The following is a 21,968-nucleotide window of genomic DNA, read 5'->3' on the forward strand; positions in this document are numbered from 1 at the left end:
GGTATTGAAATGTTCCGGGAGATCCGTCTTAGTTTACGTGCCATTGTAGAAAGGGCCTAAGGAATGCCACGTCCTACTGTACGATGATCCCGCAATATCTACCCGTCACGTGTTCAGGTAACAGCGTCTGTCGCCGAGGAATGTGTCAAATGCCAAGGCGGTGCGCGCGTCAGCATTGTCCGCGGAGCAGCCCCTCTCCTGCTCTTTCACTTCGCCTCGAGATCTCAAAGGCCATTTGTTTCCGGCCCGCGGGTCCCCCCCCCCCCCCCCTTCCATCACTGTTCTGTAGCCCACCTGTCTCGTCAGTTTTGTTGTTCAGTTTAACTGGTAAACGTAGCCTTCCCTGTCACGTTGGCCAAAGCTCCCCCTGACCTTTCAGCCTTGCTCTCCTTCGACGGGCAACGTTTCGATTGGTGGGTGAGTTTCGAAACCACGCGTGTTTACATCGGCGAAAGTGCGCGCCTTCTCGGAACAAGAAAATAATAGTAATTTGTCATTCTGCGGTGTCTCGCTACTTAACGCGGCTTCGTTTGTGTCGGGGGAGGGGGGTCGGCGTACCTGACGTCTAACCCTGGGGTTATCGTGGAAATTTAATAAGTTTAGTAAAAGTGTGATAGGTAAAATCTTCATTAGGTGATTTTATAAAATACGTTGGTATTTAAGAGCGAATACATACAATATTCAATATTGGTTCGTACTTGCAACGTTACGGTCTTGACTTAAGGCCAGGAAATACTTTACCGCAGTCAAGCTAGTGGTATGATAGAAGCGAGTGTGGTTACCTATCTAATAGAATAAAAAAGATAAAAGTAAAATCTTATTTCCTGATGTGTAATAATTCAATATAAAGTGTCCTTTATTTCTGAGAGCTCGCTAAAGTAAAATAACGATACCTACGTGTAAACATACATAAGAAATTGAAGCTTATTTGAAGACTGAGAGTTTAAAACAAAATAAACATTTTAGAACAAATATGAAACTTAGGGAGAGGAGGGCGGGGGGGGGGGGGTAATTCTTAGCCTTTCACAGAGTAGCGTTAAAGTTGTGAGCCACTCCTAGTCAAATGGTTACAATTATGCAAGAGTTATTTTTCTTTGCCATTGTGCACGTTTTTTTTAAAGTATGTATTGTAAAAAATAATATTTTGCTTGGTTTGCGCAATGCTTTTAATGTATAAGCCTATGTTGTCATAAGGGGATTGCTATGCAAAAACCTTTTTTTAAGTTCAAAATTTTAATAAAGGCTTTGCTATTACAGGATCAACACAAAATTAAGAAAACATGTGTGCTCTGTCACTGGTAAATAATGTGTGAACAAACTACTAAGCACTATTGTTGATTCCTTTGTTTGCAGGTGTGCGCGGAACTATGGACGCGATCCTCGCCCTGGACACCCTCACAGCCCCGACGAAACCTCTTTCGCCCACCCTCTCCCCTCCGCCCAGCTTCTCCCGGCTGCCTCCAGATGGCCACGAGTTCCCGCCCAACTACCAGGAGCCAGGCCACTTCAACGTGGGCGTGCCCGCCGTCATAGAGATGGACCTCTCCGCCGAGCCCATCCTGAAGGAGGCCGTGCCTGCGGCGCCGCCTCCCCTCCCCGCGTCCGGCCCGCCGGCGAGGAAGGCGTCCCAGCGCCCCGACGGCGACGCGCCTCCTCCTCCCGCGAGGAAGTTCTCGGAGGACCTGGGGTCCTCGAGGCCGCGCGTGTCCAGCTGGCGCAAGGACGAGAAGAGCGAGCGCAGCGTCAGGGACAAGATCGCCATGTTCTCGTCGGCGCAGGACTCCCCGACCAGGCGGGCCAGCAAGGGCAGCTCCGAAGACGTGTTCGCGTGTGACGACCCGGACTTCGCGGACTCGGCGAGGAAGCCTCCGTCCAGGACGCCGTCCTACCGCTCCTCGCAGGCCCCGCAGCCGGCGTTCGGCCGGCGGTCGTCGGCGATGATATACAACAGCATGACCGACGTGTATTCCAACGCCGCGCTTGAAAACGGCGAGCCTCCCACGTCGTTGGATTTCAATTCCAGAACACAGAGTTCGCTGGATCTTACTTCTTCGTCCTCGTCCGCCTACTCGTCGTCTGGTTCTCCCGACTCTTCCCTCAGCTATGGCGTGGGGTACGCCAGCACACTCCCGAGGAAGCTGGGTGCTGCGAGGCAACCCCAGTCGGTGTCGTCGGGCAAGTATTCAGACCTCGGCGAGAAGCCGGTCAGCCTGACGCGAGCTACCAGTTTCTCCGGCGGGAACACGCTGCACACAAGATCCCAGAGCCTTGTTGATATTGTCTCGATACCTTTCACCGGCAAGAGGAACAGCATCAGTGCGATCGGTGGAACGAGGCCTAGTGAAGACATGAGGCGCGCATCGCTGAACGCTCTGATCGAGCAGCGTAGGCGCGGCATCAGCAAACTAAGAGGTCTGGTTATTCCTGAGAAAGTTGCTGAAATTTCTTCGACCCAACCTATAATTGACCTTCCCGAGATCAAGAGTAGGGACTCAATCCTAGCTACTAAACCTCCTGTAGTATCTCACAAAGACGACCAAAAACCTAGCCATCGAAGATGGAGTACAAGCACAGATTCTATCGCTGACAGGTCAACAGCATCGCACCTGATCAGTTCCCCTCCATGGAAAAGTCAGTCACCTTCAGCCAACCTACCCAAGTATTCGCCTGCATTCAAACGTAAGAGTTTAGCAGTTTATGGTGCACTATCATCAGCATCGTCGGTTTCATCTTCGCTTAGTTCCAGCAGAGAGGAATTGAGGCCTATCTTTGATGGGAGCAATGCCCAAAAATCTTCACCACCTCTTCCTCCATCAAAACCACCCAGACAGTTTGTGGGCAACTTCACTCAAAGTTATGGATCCAGCCTTCTGTCTCAGCCAGAACCTCCAAAATCACTGGAGAGTATAACCTCCCCAACCAGGTCTGATATGAGCTTCGAGTACGTAAGTAGTTGTGGGAGCTCTCCTGATTTGAGAATTAATGCTCCGGCCATGATAAAAGATGATTTTGTAAAGAAAATTAATAATGGTCATGTTATGAATGGAAACATGTACATAAATGGTTCAAAAACCACAGGGCTCTCTCCAAACGGCAAGGTCTTATCTTCGGACAATGGCCGCTCAGAGGATGACAGTGACAACGATTCTGCTGTTAGTTCCAGTCGATCCAGTACCTCTCATGGCTTCTCTCCACCAGCATCTCCGCTCCCTGACAACAGAACCGTTACTGAAGACAGTCAGCGACACCACACACTTCATGCAAGTATTTTATCTCCAGGTAGTACTGGTGAGAATCGACCACTGAGGAGGACCCTGTCATCAGAAACTACAGCTTCTATCGCCTCTTCCACAACCTCGACTTTAACGTCCGGCTCGCAAGCAAGTTGCAGTAGCAACGGGGGAAGTTCGAGTGGCAGTGACAGCAAGCGTGTCTTGAAGGCCCAGAGTGTTGAGGCCATAAACAGGAAAAATGTTCTTTCATCAGCAAGGTACAGCAGTGGAAAAGATTATAAAATAGGCTCGCCACTTATACAGAGGAAGTTTGAAGAGGATATGGAAAAACAAAAACTTCTCAACAGTCGAGGAGATTTGTCACTGAATGAAATGACTCATAATGGAGGAGATGGCGAAATTCAATGCAAAAATTCCAACTCTGCTGAAAAACTATATGAATTATCAAATAATGCAACTGTTCCTCCTGGTAATAGCCCAAAGGATGTTATACTTTACAAAACTCCAGACTTAAATGATGTGCCAAATGAAAATAGCATTTTGTATTTTGAGGTTCAAGAAAATGAGAGTTTTGATGAGACGGACAATCCAGATGATACTGTTATTGAAGTAAGCGACAAGCCAAATAAGTTAGCACCATTACCTGCTCCGAGAAATTCTAATAATCAGACCCCAGTGAAATCCAACAGTACTACAGTTGCTGATGAAGTAAGTGTAACCAGTGATAGGTGGGCAGAACTTACTAAAAAATATTCAAAGAACCAAGAGAGTAAAAATGATGAAATTGATAGGGTCCTGAATCCAAACAACCAGTTTATTTCTAAACCTGAAGAAAGTGAACAGGAAGTAGAGATTTATTCTGATAAGAATTTTAAGAAAAAGGAGTTTACTCTGGATTTGAAAAACAACACTTTAGTTTTGAATTCTGAGATACCAAATAAAAGTGATGAGGACTCTTCAAGTGGAGAAAAAAGTCCCATTTCACCAGTTGACAGTTACAGTTCTGGCAAAACAATTACAATTGAAAATTCAGTGAGCCCTCCTGCTGTTCCTCCAAAACCAATTCAAAGACGAAACGTTCAGAATGAGACAAATCTCACGGGTGATAAACAAGAGTCAGATCTAATGACCATCCTTACGGGAAGATCACGTGATCAGACACCTCTACAATTGAGAGAGAGAAGGAGAAGTAAAGACTTGGATGGTTTAAGGCCAATATCTATGACAATTGAACGCAGTGTATCTTCAGAAGAAGTACTACCAAATGGTGGCGTGAGAACAGTAAAGACTGTAGAACAGTTCCAGGAGATTGTTTCATCCCCAACCAGTAAAATACCTACTGCAGCAATGAGACATGGGTCTAATAGGCGTTCAGTGAGTGTGAATGATATTAGGAAAGCATTTGAGAAAGCTGAACTGGCTCTTGCCAACACAGGAAGAGCTAACGGTACTAAAACCTCCTCTGTTATAACAAGCAGTAATGGCATTGCTAATCACCATGCAAGAGTTTCATCATTGGACTCGACAACAAGTGATGACAGCTATGCAGCTATACCTGGCTACTGCGGATCAGTCTCTACCCTTCAGAAGGAGCAGTTTGGGAGCGTTACGTCCATAGCATCTTCTACCAGCCTCATTTCACAGCAGGCAAGTACATATTTATCAGATTAAAGTTTGTAGCTAGAGTCTTGAGTGCACTTACAGTTTATTTTAGAAATAACATTTCAGGTAAATTTATGTAGTTAAAATATTTTTTAAATTCTTTGTAGTTTTTACGATATTGTAGTGATGTTACACAATAAGAAGTTGGCCTAACTAACTTGTGTTTAGCTGTAATGTACATGACAGTAAGTTTTATGAAATGCATTTGACTAGGAAGTTTTTCAGTTTGACTTAAAATACAATTTTTTAGGAGAAATATTAGCCCACTGCATAAAATCTTTGGGCTTAAATCACTTTAATTAGTATTCTTAAAGCCATTTTACTTGTGAGTCAAAGAAGATAAACTGGAAATTGTTTCTAGATCCAGGCATGGTAGGATATGATATTCAACATTAGCAGTCGGTACCCAAGGCATTTACGTAATTTTTTTTTTGTATTCACGTCATTAAGTGGTAGGAGGTGTTCTGTTAGCCTTCTGAAAAAAATTGTTAGTGTTCACACTGTCTACACAATGCTCAGTAGGGCCATTCCATTGTCACGTACGGGACATTTGTAAAAATTTTCATACCGATAATTCTATAAAAAATTATATTATAAGGGGTATATTCATGTGTTTTCTTGGTTTCTACAGAAGTTACACATTTAGTGTAAATTTTCAGCTTAAGACATGATAAGAAATACCTTTGTTAACAACATATTGCTGTCAAATGTAACCGTCACGTATGGGACACATATAGTCAACCATTAGTTTCACGAGGACACGTTTTACTGAAACTTTAGCCCGAATTCTAGCATGATATTCTTGTATTATTTTTTGTGAGAACTTATAAGAATAAGAAAAACAGACATCAATAAATGCATGAAAAAATTCCAATAATGAATCGGAAACAATTTTTTTTTCTGTTTGTCACGTACGGGACAATGCTGTCACGTACGGGACATTTACATATTACATTAGTAAGATTGTGCTGAATAAATTTTTCAGTAGAAAATGAAATTAAGTTGTACTTTCTAGGCTTCTGGGTTGTAGCCGCGTCAAAATCAAAGTTTTCATCGACGTTTCGGTCGACGTTACAGTCGCCATCATCAGGGAGCAGATTAATTGAATTAATCTCTCCCTGATGATTGTGACTGTAACGTCGACCGAAACGTCGGTGAAAACTTTGATTTTGACGCGGCTACAACCCAGAAGCCTAGAAAGTACGGACAACGGCCGCGAAAGCCTGCGCTGTTTATTGAAATAAGTTGTGTTGAAAAAAAATTAAATTTATACAACCTGACTCATAGAGATATGTTAAACGAAATTGATTAAATGTAACTAAATAAAATGATAGAGTAGTTCTACCTGCCTATATCCTAACTAAAAAAAATTAATAACAAAACTGTTACTCTGTATGGTCATAAAGATCACTTTAAATGTCAATAAATTTAAACAGTCCTCTGTTGTTCACCACTACTGGAGGAGAAATCTCTCTTGCTACATCTTCTTTTAAATAACAAATGCAGTCTGGTTGTCGAGGCCACTTGAAGTGATGTGGGGGACCTGTAGGGACCATCACTGACACCCGCACTTGATCTCCGCTTGCATCCACCACTTCTCCAGGGTACTCTTTTCCTTCATAGCATACGACTACCCATTTTCCAGGGAAGTTAAATAGATTCCCTTTCGGATTGGAGAGTGCAATTTTTGTAGACAGTGCATTGTTTTTTGCATAGAACCCTGACGAAGTGCTACATGTAATAATGTGGAATTCCTTGATTCCTGGGATCGAAGGGACATTTCTCCAAGGATTTTGGGATAAAATTTCATTCCTAATGTGGTCCTCTTCTATATACCATAAATGGCTTTTGGTATCAAGTTGTGCAGCTACTTCTGCAAAATCCTTAGCTGACTGTATTGTGCATCCCTCCCCTTGCGTCATCATTTTCATTCTTACTAAGCGTTTAATATTGCCACCAACACCATCTACTACACCTTTACCATGAGATGTCGCAAAGTATTTCCAGGTAAATGTTCTGTTGTGTTTCTGGTTCAATATTTCCAATGTTTTCACCATGAATTTATTTTTAAACTCTGAAGAGGGCCCATCACTCCAAATTATTTCTTCATAAATTGCAGAATTTTTTTTAAGTACTTCTGTGTAAAAGAAATCCAAGAACACAAAGACTGTGTCCTTATCCTTATTTTTTGTGTCTGAACAAAGTATATAAGTTTTGCAATTTCCATTACAAAAAACAGCAGCAGTGAATAAAACAACACTAGCACGAGACCACAAAGCACTTTGTATTTCATTTTGATACTCACAACTGAAAGACATTGCGAAATCAACCTCCAGAACACGCTTTGTAACGTTTGCTTTGTCCTTCTCAAACTCATCATGTTGTATTCTTTTGGTGTTTACATGGAGCATCATTTTAGGCATATCTGCTATCAATTTTTCATATATATCACCTAAACAGTCTTCTTTTATAACTAACTTTATTTTGTTTTCATCATTTTTCTTCCATTCTTTCCAAGTGGTTTTAGAATCTGGTTCTCTTGGGACTACCATTCGTTTCCCATTACTACAAACTTCACAGAGGTTCTGCCAACACAAAGAGTTCAAGCTATCATTGCACAACAGATTTTTCCAAAATTCATTGTTGTATGTATGTTTTAAGGCCTTAAGTTTTAAAATGAAGTTCTCGTGTATTCTGCATTTACACTGCTCTGCAGGAGTCTCTTTAAGTAACAAAACATTTTTTGGCCTTAGACTACAAAATTTAGAGTAACCAATTTTATAATCTGGATTTTCTTCTTTGAATATATAAAATGCTTCATGCAGAAACATAGTCATAAAGTGCTTTTGTAATTTAACTTTTTTTCTATTTTCCCACACAGTTAATACATCTTTCATCCCTGGGCATGTGTATACTATATCTGGACGATAGAAAAAATTTATAACAGAAGTCTCTTCTTTACAACTGTTTCTAGTTCCAGCAATACTTTCTTCCATTGTCGTAGTTAGTTGAAGACCAATGCGTTTAGCAAGACCTGTCACAACAGCTTTTTGTTTTCGTGGTGAGTTTGGTAAGGCCCTTGCAGTCTTCCAAACTGCTTTTGATAATGTCTGCTTGCAACTGTAAGGTGTGCCAGAGGAAGACATATCAGAACTGTTTGCTTTTGCTGCATTTTTAGCATTTTTCTTTGCTCTCTGAAGTCTTTTCCTATTTCTTTCATAAATTTTTTGGGCAGCCTTGTCTTTCACTGTCATTTTCTTTTTCTTATTCTTTCTCAGTTCTGCAATCCGTTTCCTTTCCTTCTCAAGATAACCATCTGGATCTGCAGTCTTTTGTTTTTCCCTCATTTTTTTCATCCGAGAAGCACTTGTTGTCTTCTTAGATTCCATATTTGTCACTGAAAACCAATTAAATTGATTACTAATAGTAAAACATTTAAATAATAAATTTATGTAACACATAATATGTTATTTTAGATAGGTGAATATTCTACATATGTTGGGTAAAACATTATATTTTTCATATGTCCCGTAGGTGACGTCACGTACGGGACATGATTGTATCTCAAAATTTTTATTGTTTTTAATGCAATTAAAACATATAAAAATTAGGTTAGCTACCTGCATTCTAATACAGTTTGAATTTATATAAGTAAGATATAATAACAATTTGTTCCTGATGAAACATGAAACATAACCTAAATTTGTCACGTACGGGACATCTTCAACACTCACAATTGAATAATTAATTAAGTAGCAATAAAATGTTATTAAATTATTTTTTTGCAAGAAATATGTTTGTGCATACCCTATATTTTGAACTTAAATATAAATATACATTCATTTATGTGACATGTACTTACCAAAGAACCTGAAAGTAGCCTCTCTCTGAGCAAAATAGAAACAGTTGAATAGCAGCCACATTAGAATCAATAAAACAGCTGTTCAATATTAAATGAGTCAAAATTCAACATTGTCTGTCAAAGACCATAACTTTAAAATCTTTTACGTAATGTTTTCTCAACCAGAAAAAAAAAACATTTAAATTAATAAAATTTCCTAATTTTCATGGAATGGCCCAGTAATTCGGAGTTTCATCTTGGAATTGGGCAGGAAACTGAACATTTTTCAAATAAGCATAATCTATTGTTTAGTGTAATAGTGTTGCAGTGACAGTATTGGGCTCCGAGAGTGTTCTGGGTCCCCTCAATAATTGTCAAGTGAGATTAAATTAAGTTCAATGAATTGGCTTAAGTTGGTACACATCTTTTGCATCTTGAACGACGAATATCTAATTGTTGCAGCTTTGACATTAACTAAGTGCACTCCGAATTTTCCAGAGGTTTTACGACGTGTGTATTATCTTTTAAAAGTTATACTTCTTTAGGCACGTTATAAAAAAAAAGAGATGAGAGTGGATTTTTACGATGTGCGTAAATCTTATACTTTAGTGATATTGAATACTGATCCATATCATTAAAAAAAACATTTATTTATTGTGAATATTAGTCTTCGAAATTTTTTTAAGTGTATTTTGAAGTGTATTTATGTAAGTGAAGTTATTATTTAATAAATAATTAAAATTAATAAACTAGAACAAACATTCAGCATATTTAATTATTTTCATTATTAATTAAAATATATTGCTTAGGTATTTTACTTAATTAAATTTATACGTGGTTTTATATTAATATTGAGTACTGAGTATTTATTACAAATTTTTAATTTGATTGAATTTATACTTTACCAACAGTATTTATAATATCACTCCAGTCATTTTATTAATTTATATGAATTAATTGTTTGCATGCAGAATTAAAGTTAGTTTTTTACTATCACGCCAAGTAGTTAAGGAGCATACGTAAGTTCACGCACCTACTATTTTTCTCATCAGGAGTTGCAGTCCCTGATCGACGAGGCGAACCAGGTTCTTGAGGAGAGTGGCTCCTGCCCCTCCCCTGTCTACGAGGTCCTGGTGGTCGTCCTGCACAGGGAGATGGCTGGCGGCAGCATCGGCATAACCCTGGCGGGGGGTGCAGACTACGAGTCGAAAGAAATCACGGTGAGTTCAATCGGACAGAGGGAGCCAAAGGGCGGAAAATTTACCAGATATAAATTATTTCAGACATATGCCACTGTATGCCATATAAAGAACCTTGAAGAATGGACAAAGAAAGATGAGTACACAAACTCACAGAAAACACCCAAAATTTCAAATGACATCTGCTGATTTTGGCTTCTTTTTTTTTTTTTTTCTGTGTCTGTATTCAACTTTCTTTGTTCATTCTTCAATATTTATGTGACATAACAGTGCAAACTAGCAATGACGTACGTATAAAATAATGAATTAAATTGATCTTCCCCTTTGCAGAAATTATTCAAACAACTTACATTTGCCAGTTTTGAAGGCCAGTTTCAGTTAATGGTTTATTAAACTCCACGAATATAAAAACTAAGATTGAATAAAATATGGATCTTTAAATGTGTTTCAGGTGCACAAAGTTCTCAATGGCAGCCCGGCAGACAAAGATGGCAGAATCCAGAAAGGTGATCGAATTTTGTCCATCAATGGGAAAAGCATGAAGGGTGTAACACACAGAGAAGCTCTTAACATACTCAAGGTACAGTATTCCCATTAGCTTAAAAGAAACTTTGAGAAGTAAAAACAGCAGCCAAATGATATGATAAAATATGTAGGGCCCGGGGGTAAATAAATTTAGTTGCGCCCCCTCCTATTATTTAATGTACAGCCTTTCAAAAGACTTGTTAATATACTGTGACCATAACTGTAAATGTCTGGTGTGTGTATCACATTACTTGTACCCTAGCTATTTGGGTAAATTTTAAGTACTCAATATTTAAAAAAAAAAGTTTACTTGAAATAACTGCATTAGTTCTTGAATTGTAAGTGAATAAACATTGCTAATAGTCTAAATAAAGTTGTCTAAAATACTATACTCAAAATAGTTTTCATTGATAAAATATATCTATAGGAATTGAGTGAAAATTAAAAAAAAATCCTCATAATACTTTAATAAGCTATATGTGTACTGTTATAAATAGTGACAAGTGTATCAAGTTGTCAGATATTGTTTGACTTATTTGAAGTAGACTTTAAATTAAATACTAATTTACGTGCAGTTTGAAATTGTTTGAATTTAATAGCAATAGAAATTTAAACTAATTATTGAAATGAATAAGATATAGTATCATATTATTAACCATTTACACTTGGCATTTTGGTATGTTATTCAGGCTCTTTCAGGTTTTTTTTAATCCCTAGAGATGGTGGAGGATTCCATGTATGGACTATCATCTGATGTGGTTATTTCAAAGAATATGAAAGCGTGAACTGTGTTTTAACATGTTTCGTGCATGTAGTTTGCAGTCATCTTCAGCATGACCCAAAATTGCATATTTTTTTTTCACGCAGGCACCTCGAACAGAGGTGGTTCTTGTGGTGTCGAGATCCCGGCCAGATTACGATGGTGCTGCTCCAGTTGAAGAACTTTCTGCAGCCAGCGTGCGGGCGTCCCTTTCCGCGGCCAGCAGTAGGCCTCCGAGGATTCCGGAGCAGCCCGTCGACACCACCGCAAACTCACAAACGGGTGAGCCAGTCCGGCTGCTCCCACAGTAACATTGCCTTTTCTATTATACATCTTTGTTCAAAAAGTTGAAGGGTCTAGTCTTCTAAAAAGAAGTTTTCAAGTTTATGGTTTTTGTATTTCTTGGATTAAGGCATTGCAAAAGTTTTGAAAATACATAAGACAAAAAATGAAAGAATTAAAAAAGAGTAAGTAGCATGTTATATTTTAACTACTAGTAGTTAATTGTTCTTTCTCTCCATTGTTTTGTTTGTCTATTTCGTGATTGGTTAGTATCATAACATTCTAAACCTTAAAATTGTTTAATTAATTTTGATAGTTATGTTAATTATTAAGTATGATTTCTTTTGGGATACTTATGTTTGGATGTTCATTGTTTTCTAAGTATCATCATATATTTGTTCACGTAATGGGCCTTTGGTGAGTTTATTTTAAATGCAAGAATTGATTCAAAATTTCATTCGGAATTATGGTCTATTTTTGCAAGTTTTGGTCACAGTGTTTTACTAGTCGATCAGGATGTATGCAAATAAATTTTTTTCCCTTGTAATGTATGCCCAAATTATTTGTGTATGTGGAAAGTGCAGTATTTTGTATGATCTTTTACCTATTCTGTTTGTAATTGAATCCATGCGTTATAACATTATTCAAAGCCGCTTATTCCATCATAAAACAAATATAATAGCAAACATAAACTAAGCTTTGTATCTTTTGTAGAGGTAATTTATAATTTCACTGGGGTTTCTTTCCTTTTCGAAGTGGTTGCTTCAGTACCACTGTTTCAAGGCGGCTGTTGCAATGCTAAATCTGAAAATCCACATTATGTTTTTTTTCTTTCTTTAACAAGATTTTGACATGAATATGTTTTTTTATTATATTTTATATTAATCAAAAAGACGTGTTAAGTACATCATTGAATGGATAAATATTCTCCCGATAACAATAAAAGTTATAATAAATGTGATTTAAACAGTAAATTGTATACGTCTATGCACAATAATCAAGTTTGCATGTTTTTAGAAAGCATTGTTTCAAATACAGAAGATTTAAAATGTAATCTGAAACAAAAGAAGTTAGAAGACGTTTCTATTAAAGTTACCTACTAATGCATAGTCTAACCACCTAAACAGGAAATCGTATTTTGATCCGTATCCATTCAAGAACTTTTTTCACATTGCTGAAAATAAAATATGTATACACAACAAATAACATATAACCATTTAAATTAGCATTCTAACTGAAATGTTGGTGAATCACAAAATAAACTGTGAAATATATGAATTCAGTTTGCACGTTAACTATAGTAAATCTATATACGCACAAAGTTCGTTAGCATGCAAGCAGTAACTGTTGCGAATGTGTTTTCTCTGTAGTTCTACATCAGCTCACTAAGAGCGCTGCAGACAGCACTGCTATTGCCATCTGTGTTACCAGATGTAAAGAGGCGTCTATTGGTGATGCGTCAAATCCCAATTCTCACAAACCCGAATCTCGAATTAGATTCCCAGAGACTACCTCGAATATACCCCTCCAATTCAAATCTAGGTTTCAAGGATCAAAAATAAAATAACGAATAATAAATGAAAAAATATTAAGTATGTTGTTGAAACATTCTACCCTTTAAATGTTTGTTTCCAAAACTAAGCATCCAGAATCAATACATATTGTAATTTTACTTATATAATTACATGTTAAAAGTAAAATATCTTGGGCATGAAGAAATAAATTGACATAGTAAACTTCAAAGGTAATCATTGTTGATTTTTTTTTTTTACTTTATTGCCTCTAATATTTTTCTAAAAATCTTTTTCCTCGAATATCGAATCCTTCGAATACTAAGGATTTGATGGTACATATTTGTTGATTTGATTTGCCCATCCCTAGTGTCTGTTCAATATTTCACTTGTACTATGAAATTAAATAATAAACTACTCAACAAATGTTTGTATTTGTAACAAAAATGACAATGAAAAATCTGTGATGCTCTCTAATTATTAATTTTTCCTCTCCCCCCGAACCCATGTCCCATTCCTAATCTTGTTTTCAAACCCCATGTCATTGAGCAATATAAGTTACCTCCGTTACCTATGCTCATTTCTGTTGCTACCCTGTGATGAAGACGTAGCTCAACTTAACCCCACCAGCTATAAAAAAGTTTCACTTTAAAAAAAATAATATATTTAAAATCACCACTCTTGATATTTGAATTTGACATTTGTATTTGAAAATATTTTATTTGTATTCAATTTTTATTCAAACTTATAAACTGATATTTGAACGGGCCTGCACATAACGCATGAAAATGGATGTTTGAAGACTTCACCTCTCATGTATTCATTGTTGACTGGTTCCAGAGGATGTGATCCCGGAGGTGTCCCGAGGACCGCCGGTCGTTGTGACGTTGCTGAAGGACGGGGCTGGGCTGGGCTTCAGCCTGGAGGGCGGCAAGGACTCTCCCGTGGGCGACCGGGCCCTCACCATCAAGAAGATATTCACAGGTTTGTAGTCTGGGCATGCTGCAAACAGTGGCGTAGCCAGGATTTGTGTATGGGGGGTGTTAAGAAGCATGCCGCCTCCCCCCCCCCCCCCTCCGGTATTAAAGTGAGGGGTCCCGGGAAAATTAGGATTTTACGGTGTAAAATAGTGCTATTTTAGCAGTTTTCGGTACTTAAATTTAAATATTGTAATGGTAAAATTTTTATTAATTTTAATATGAAATTTGTTTGAGTGATGAATAAGAAATTAATTAAAGATTTGGTGCTAAAGGGGGGGGGGGGTGTTAGAACCCCTAACCCCCCCCCCCTCCCCTGGTGGCTACGCCCCTGGCTGCAAAGCATTCTGAGCATACATTTTTATGTTTTATGGGAAAACAGTTGTGTTGTATTTTAGTTATACTGCATATTTTTTTACCAGATGTCCTAGCTGCATTAGCTAGCAGGAGAAATGAATAGGTATGCTGTTCACCTGACTTTCAAATAGTTTAAAAAAATTCCAACATAAATGTGATTATTTTTTGCTGTATTATGTTATAGTATCTAAATTAAAAATGTGCACATTCAATTTTGTTTTGAAGAAAAGCTGCATCAATATTTGTTACTTTAGATTTACAGTTTAATTAATAATGTATGAATGAAACCTTTTCAAATAATTTCTATTTATTTTAAAGTTTTTCTCTGAATTAAATTCCACTGTAACATAAACATAACTCAACACTGAAATAGTTTTTTATTTTTAAATATTTCGGTACGTACATTCAAATATGTATTAATTAATGCTGTGTGTGATCACAAAGCTCTATTTACATAAAATGTGAATCTTCAAGATTTTGTTTTTGTGTCACAGGTTGAATTATATATGCTAAATTAGTTGAGTAGTTAGGTTGGCAGTATGTTATTGAGATTTCATTCCCAAATTACAGACCAAAATTTTAGATTTCTGCCACTGTTTTTATCAGGTTGTTACAGAAGAGGAAATACCATACTAAGCTTTTTGTTTCTACCAACAGAAAAAATATAGATTCTGATATTTCTTAAAATAAATAAAGGTTATGTGAGTGATTGTTGATAGAGCTTGAGTTTTGAATTTTCATTTATCTAGTGTTAAGGTTGCTTGTGTGTAAATGACTAACATGCTATGTTGTCTCAGTTTTCTAGTGGTTTCTAATATTTGGCATACATCTGTTTATCTTCGTCGTTCTGTTTGTATATTTGCTACATTGTCCAGGTTTTGTCTGCCTGCATTATTGTTGAAACTGTCTTGTCATTTTAGCCCACTGTGTTCATCTGTGCTGTTATTAATTTTTTCATGACTAAATTCCTTCCTTGGAATTCTTGCCCTGACTGATATTTAAGTTTGAATGTGTTTGTCTGTGCTGTAATCGTTGTGTTGTCCATAATAACTGTTTAGGCTTTTTTTCTGTGTGTTTATGCTTTCATTATTTATTTTTTAATTTACATTCTTGAATTTTTTTTCTATGACAAACACTGCAAAACTGCAGTGGTGTATTTCCAAGAAGTTGTATTAAATCAAAAATTTCCCATTTCATGAATCATATAAAGAACATATGTGATACTTAAGGAAAATGCATTTTAGTCACATGAGCAGTTCACATTAGGAAAAAATTTTGTTTTTACCTTGGAAAAAAAAACTTTTTCCACACGTTTTGAAAATAATATTAAACTAGTCACCTGGGAAAGTTTATCAATGTTACATGACATTGCAAGAGAGATTTTCGAAAAAGCTTTTTTGTAAAATAGTAGTTGTAAGTCACATTGTAACCTCTCGTGTCTAATGCGAGGGCCACAAGGGATGAAATGGAAAACAGAGGTGTGCATTCTGTTAGACATTTATTCATCCAGAAAAACCTACCCTTAATGACATTTACAGAATATTATAACGAAGAACACTTGACCCTTGGCTCGATGGCATGATGCATCAAAGTTGTGGACTTGAGGTTCCAGATCAGTTTGTCAAAAATGTTTGTGTGTGACTTGCAGTTGAGAAGATTCTTCTCATATGATTGTTTCGATGTTGACAGGAGGATGCGCGGAGAAGAACGGTACACTGGTGGCGGGCGACGAACTGTTGAACGTCAACGGCACAGACGTGACCGCAATGTCCCGCATCGAAGCGTGGAGTCTCATGAAGAGGTTGCCGGATGGTAACGTCAGCCTCACGGTCCGCCAAAAGGTGACCAAGTGATAATGTTGTTCCGTGAACCGTCGCCAAAACTCTAGTATCATGTGCGAGAGATGTAGTGTGTGTCATAACATAATACTGTACAATCCTACAGAAACAATCCTTGAAATGTTTTTTTTTTCTTAAGGCAGGGCATTTACTACAGACAAATTAGAATGTGAAAATGTTCATACTCTATTTTATGATACATTTTGTTTATAAGTGCATTATCGGTAATGCTGAGAAGGTTGTGTGGTATTGCTTAAATATGTACTGTACTTGGAAAGTGAATTTACCAAATTTAATTAAGAAATTGGTGTGAATAATTCTGTATACCAGAGACCCTACCGTCTAGAATGTCTTCATGAATTTTACAGACAAGTGCAGATAATGGAAAAATACTTTGTTAATCGAAAGCATGAATCTCCAGTAATGGACATGGATGGAAGAAACGTTAAGTGGTGTTGCATCAGAACTGTGTGTTAGCTGAGAGTGGTTGTACTGGCAACTGCCTGCTTAGTGTCGGTTTGTGTGTTGAGCACCAAAAAAAATGAATTTATGTTTGTTGCCATATTTACTTATGATATATGTGGATTTTTTTGTTCCAGTGTATAAATATTTAAATAAGCCTTTTTCATGATATTTAGCTTAGTTTGTAAGATGTCTTAAAATTTAAATTTTGAAGGTGTGAATATTTGTACTATGTATTTTTTTATAAATGTTTATAAATTTGGCTTTTTACTGTAGATGTATAGTTATAAAATTACCATGATTTTAATATTTCATCCGTGCTAAATATTTGTGGGATACATTGATGAATGTATCAAAGTTTAAATCATAGGTGGTATTTTGAGACCAGGACTCCGTGCCTTGGCCAGTTTTGCCTTATTATATGTATACAATGTAGATATTTTTGATAACATCCGATGATTCTGAAATTATATACATATTTGATACAGATGAACATTTTTGATGATTGTGGAATGAATGTAGTAACTGCTGTAGGGTATGTGCAATAAACACAATGTTTATTTCATTTTTGAGTATTCTACATAGGTTTCAATTTGTTCAGAAAAAATTGATCCAAATGTTCTTTAAAATAAAATTGTTGAACCAACAGCACTGCTAAGTTTTAAAAAAATATTGCATGATAATTATCATATTTGTAAATTGTATTGTAATCATTAATTCTAATATGTTCACTTAGTTTGGAAACACATTAATTAGTACGACTGATGTGACTAGGAAATAAATTTTATTTTTTAAGTACTGTTAAGTAACCATAAGTTAATTTTTTTTTCAAACACATCAAGTTGGTCATTTTTGAAGCATATTCTGAAGTTAAATTTGTTAAATTTATACTAACAAATCACTATGGAGAAAGTGTTTAACTAAGCAATCTGTGATATAATTAGCATAAAATGCTATAGTATAGAAGACTTTCTATAGAAAGGGGGCTTAAAATTGTAATTTAACTGAAGTAGGTAGAAAAATATACACAGTTATAATATTGTTCAACTATTTTCTGCAGTTAACCTGTTCTAAAAATCATGTTAGTTTACATGATAATGAATTACTTATCCTCCTGTACTATGCTTTGTAAGCTTATATCATAACTTGCCAGTCGATGTAGGTACTAAACTTTATGGTTATGGTGGATGCACTTTGAACATGCATCATTGACCAGTGCTGGTGTGTGCCTATCATAACTATTATTATTAAACGTTTTTGTAAGTGGAAATAAATGTGATTGTTTTGTTGTTACACTGGAAGAATGTTTACTTTAGACATGCAGCTGTATTTTGTGTTGATAGTAAATATAGGTAGTAGTTTGCTTGCTACTGTTATGTAATATATTTATCAATAAACCTTGGTAAAATCAGGATGTTAATAGTTATTTATCTTATTTCAAATACTTTATTGTGGTTTAAATTGTCTTATTTCAACCTCTGATCCTGCATAGTTATGTGGGACTGCTGGTTACATCAATGCTCAAATAATAAGTTATTTTTGTGTGCTGTGAACACAGAGATTGTTGGCCTTGCTACATATTTATGTCCAGTCATCCATGCTAACCACACGACCACAAGACCATATTGAGAATAACTGTTTCAGATAGTATAAATTAATAATATTCCATGCACAATATTTGTTTGAATTTCTTTTAACTAGCATATTCTCTGTTGGACTCAAAATATTTACACGCTCGTGGGCTCATAACTATAATACGGTGTGTGATTTAGTTTATCAAATAATAACTCATGACAAATAATAACCAATGTCAAACTAAAGCGTGAAAAGTATCATACCAGCAATAAATATTTAGTTACACAGCTAAAACAATACTCATACAACACTGTTTAAATATACTGATTTACACTAGTAATTAAAATAATACGTACTTGTAAGAACGCCATTTCCTTGCGAATATACTCCCGTGGCACGGTGCACAACAATAACCTCGAACCAGTACGCCGCCACGTGCCGGCAGAGTTCTCTGTACCGACCGTAACATACCAGAGATATGCCACGCATGCGTAAATACATCCGTAGTGGGACAATTTTTCGTGTGCGCAGCCAGCGTTCATCGATTTATTAGATGTTGTCACGTCAAAAGAAAAATGTTCACGACGGTAACGCAGAAGGAAATATACAACCAGTTTTTTTTTAATTTATGCGTACCGTTAATTTTTTCAGCATGTGGTTAGAATTTTAAAATGGAATTTTGTCAGTAAAAAATTCTACAACCTAGATTGATTTAGATCACCAAGTAACACTTGCATTATACATCTGAAAGAAACACTTAAAAAATTGATGAAAATTTTGAGGCCAAAAACATTAAAATGTCTGTGTTAAGACTTAAGGAAGTTCACACTTGTTTCCATGAAGGACATTTTTAATTGCAGAATTATATATATATACATACATATATATATATACATACATAAATATACATACATATATATATACACACAGATACACAGACCCTTGAAACAAGTTGCTTGCAATAACAGTGGGTTTACTTGTCCTCACATAAGGGTAATTAACAAGTTTAAATTATTCATACTCCAAGTAAATTTTTTTAAAGTGAAATTTCTGTATACCTATTAAGGTTAGTCAAGGCGAATATGTTAGAGTGTAACTTAAGTCTTTTCATAAAAAATTAAAACACATGTACACCAAGCACATTTGCATTGATCAACTTCAGGGTTTGTGGTGAGACTAAATTTGTAGCCTATATAAAATAATATTTAGAACCAAAATTGTTATAAAAATTTTAAGACTTTGTTATTGTTTTATTATTTATGTTGTACATGTCACTGGTATTATGCATAAATGTATGAAATTACTCATTTTTTATTGTCTTACTGGAACTACAAAACACACTCAACTTATGTGTAGAGGGGGGGAGATGTAAGTAAGTACTCGCCAGTGATGTGTAACATGTAACCTAGCTAATGAGCAAATTAATGTATTCTCATGTTGCAAATACACTTATAATATGAAGCTTGGACACAAAATTTAACAAAATTCTTTAAAACAATGCAGAGCATGATAAAGATATGAAAATTGTATTTTCAACTACATGTCATGTTGCGAATCACGCGTAGTTTCCACACAGCCACTAGAATTCTCAGCTGAAGCACCTACATCAATTAATGAGTCAATTGATAAGTAGACCAGAATTTTGAACTGTACTATATTGAAATGGTTCTGATAAGCGAAAAAGACTTGAAAAATACTAACCTCGGTGTGCCGAAACATAGGACCAGATTGTTTGTTTATATTTACGTTTGCAAACAGTAGAACCCCGATTATCCACGACTCGATCATCCGATTCGCGGATTAACCGCGATTTATGTCCATCAAGTCCAATTTTTTAGTTACATATAACCAATGATTCAAAATGTATGTAAATGTTAACATACTTTGCAAAATGTATGTTGGTCAAAGTACTTTGACTCAGTTATGTTTATATACACAGAAAGTTTTAAAAAAATACTAGTACATACATACGTATGTACATAATATTTTTGTGTTCTATGTTACGTGAATAGATTATACACTGGTGCGCGATTCCACGTCCGCATGACCGGACCACAGAATAAACAATTGGTAACAGAAGCGACAAAGTGGGTTTACCCGCGTACTCGCTCATCGTTTGTTTACTTTTCGGTCGCCATCTTTTCGGGGCGCGTTTTAGCCAATGCTGGGATAGCAGTTTAGTCGGATTTGAATTAAGTACTGAATTAGTTAGTGATTGCGAGTGAATTCTGGCATTGTAAATGATTTAATTATGTATGCTTCACATTTGCGTACATTGATTAAGATTATGCAAGGATTTTTGTTTGGTTTTGTATTGACGTCTAATATCTTTGTACAAACGTGTACACACAGAAGATCTGACAAAATGACATAATGATTTGTTGTCCTCCCATTAAGAGCTAAAATTTACAGACAAGAAAGTTCCTTCAGTTAGTGTCAATAAGAAAATGGTTAAGTAAACTTAAATGTTAAATTAATTTGTGTTATGAGATTCTACTTATTTAAGAAGCCAAAAAAAGTAGGTAGCTATTTAGGCCTACATTAGAAATACCTAGATATGATGTGCATTTACAAAGTTTATTATAAGTATGTAAATACATATTTTATACATGTTAACTACATAATGTAGGGGCCAATTAAAAGCAACGACTAAAGGCCCTGGCAGAATGAACAGTGCTGATGGCAATGCTGATGGCTGGTGAACTCTGATTGGCCATTTGTTTCACTACTACGTCACCACCAGCATTCGAATGTGGCTGATGGCTAATGGCTGGCCAAGTTCGGCCAACTTCATCTTTTCATGGCTGGTCAGCACACCAGCCATCACGTGACAACCACCAGCAACCAATTGTAATGTATTTTGAAAACTGTGCGTTCGCGCATGCGCAGTAAACTGTGTTTATGTTTCGGTTTGGGCGCAACAAATTTCATATGATTTTCAGCAGACGTGGACGTTTGTTTACATTAAAATATGCTGTCAACTGGGAACCTACAGAATAAGATAAATCGTAATGCAACTTAAATGTGTTAACATTATTCCTTGTTTAAAACGGAGGAATAAATAAACCCTTTCCTGTTCTTAATGTTTATATGAACAAAAGACGACAATCACTTCATTATTCGTCGTTTTGCCGCGAAAACTACTTTTCTGGTCAGTTGTTGCTGAGTTCTGTACTGGATATTCACAAGTTTGTTCTTAATAATTTGTATGGAGCTGGACGTCATTACTGATTTGTTAATAGACTGTGTTTGGCAGCGAGAATTGCTGTTCATCACAGCAGATAACACGAGCGTCAAAGTTTGCAAAAAAACAACTGACAGACGAAATTACAACATGACTGCCGATTCTACCGCTGATGCGGCGATCTGTCCATCAGCCATCGGCCGTGATGTGCCTAGTGAATTTGGGATCTGCCATCAGCATCGCATTTGCCCTATTCATTGGCTGATTCTGCCACCAATCAGCAGCTAGCAGCAATCAGCATTGCCATCAGCACTGTTCATTCTGCCAGGGCCTTTAAAGAAATTCACTCAACAATATTACATTAGGCCTACAGGAAAATAAATCACACATATGTTAAGTGTGGCATATTAAGTTATAGACAAAAATCACTCTACATTTTGATTGCTGTAGTCTTAGGTGCATTGTGGCAAAAAATAAATAAATAAAGGCATCGAGACACGTTGCATGGCAGTAAGCACAGAGTTACACAAATATCACGCATTCTTTCCAGCAAACGAGATGA

The 21,968-nt window shown here is 36.6% G+C and overlaps 1 protein-coding gene across 2 annotated transcripts in view; it reads left to right on the top strand.

The window, feature by feature from the left end:
- LOC134542200 (uncharacterized) overlaps window positions 1–18,059 on the top strand; it is a 1,033,251-nt gene extending 1,015,192 nt beyond the window's left edge. For both annotated transcript variants that reach the window (XM_063386263.1, XM_063386264.1), the window contains exons 6-11: window positions 1,354–4,880; window positions 9,789–9,956; window positions 10,387–10,515; window positions 11,328–11,502; window positions 13,854–13,997; window positions 16,037–18,059. In XM_063386263.1, coding sequence (XP_063242333.1) covers window positions 1,354–4,880; window positions 9,789–9,956; window positions 10,387–10,515; window positions 11,328–11,502; window positions 13,854–13,997; window positions 16,037–16,200 — 4,307 coding nt within the window. In that variant the 3' untranslated portion in view covers window positions 16,201–18,059. The remainder of the gene's footprint in view (window positions 1–1,353; window positions 4,881–9,788; window positions 9,957–10,386; window positions 10,516–11,327; window positions 11,503–13,853; window positions 13,998–16,036) is intronic.
- The last annotated feature ends 3,909 nt before the right edge of the window (window positions 18,060–21,968 follow it).

The sequence above is a fragment of the Bacillus rossius genome, assembly GCF_032445375.1.
Source record: "Bacillus rossius redtenbacheri isolate Brsri chromosome 4 unlocalized genomic scaffold, Brsri_v3 Brsri_v3_scf4_2, whole genome shotgun sequence".
NCBI classification, from domain to species: Eukaryota; Metazoa; Arthropoda; class Insecta; order Phasmatodea; family Bacillidae; genus Bacillus; species Bacillus rossius.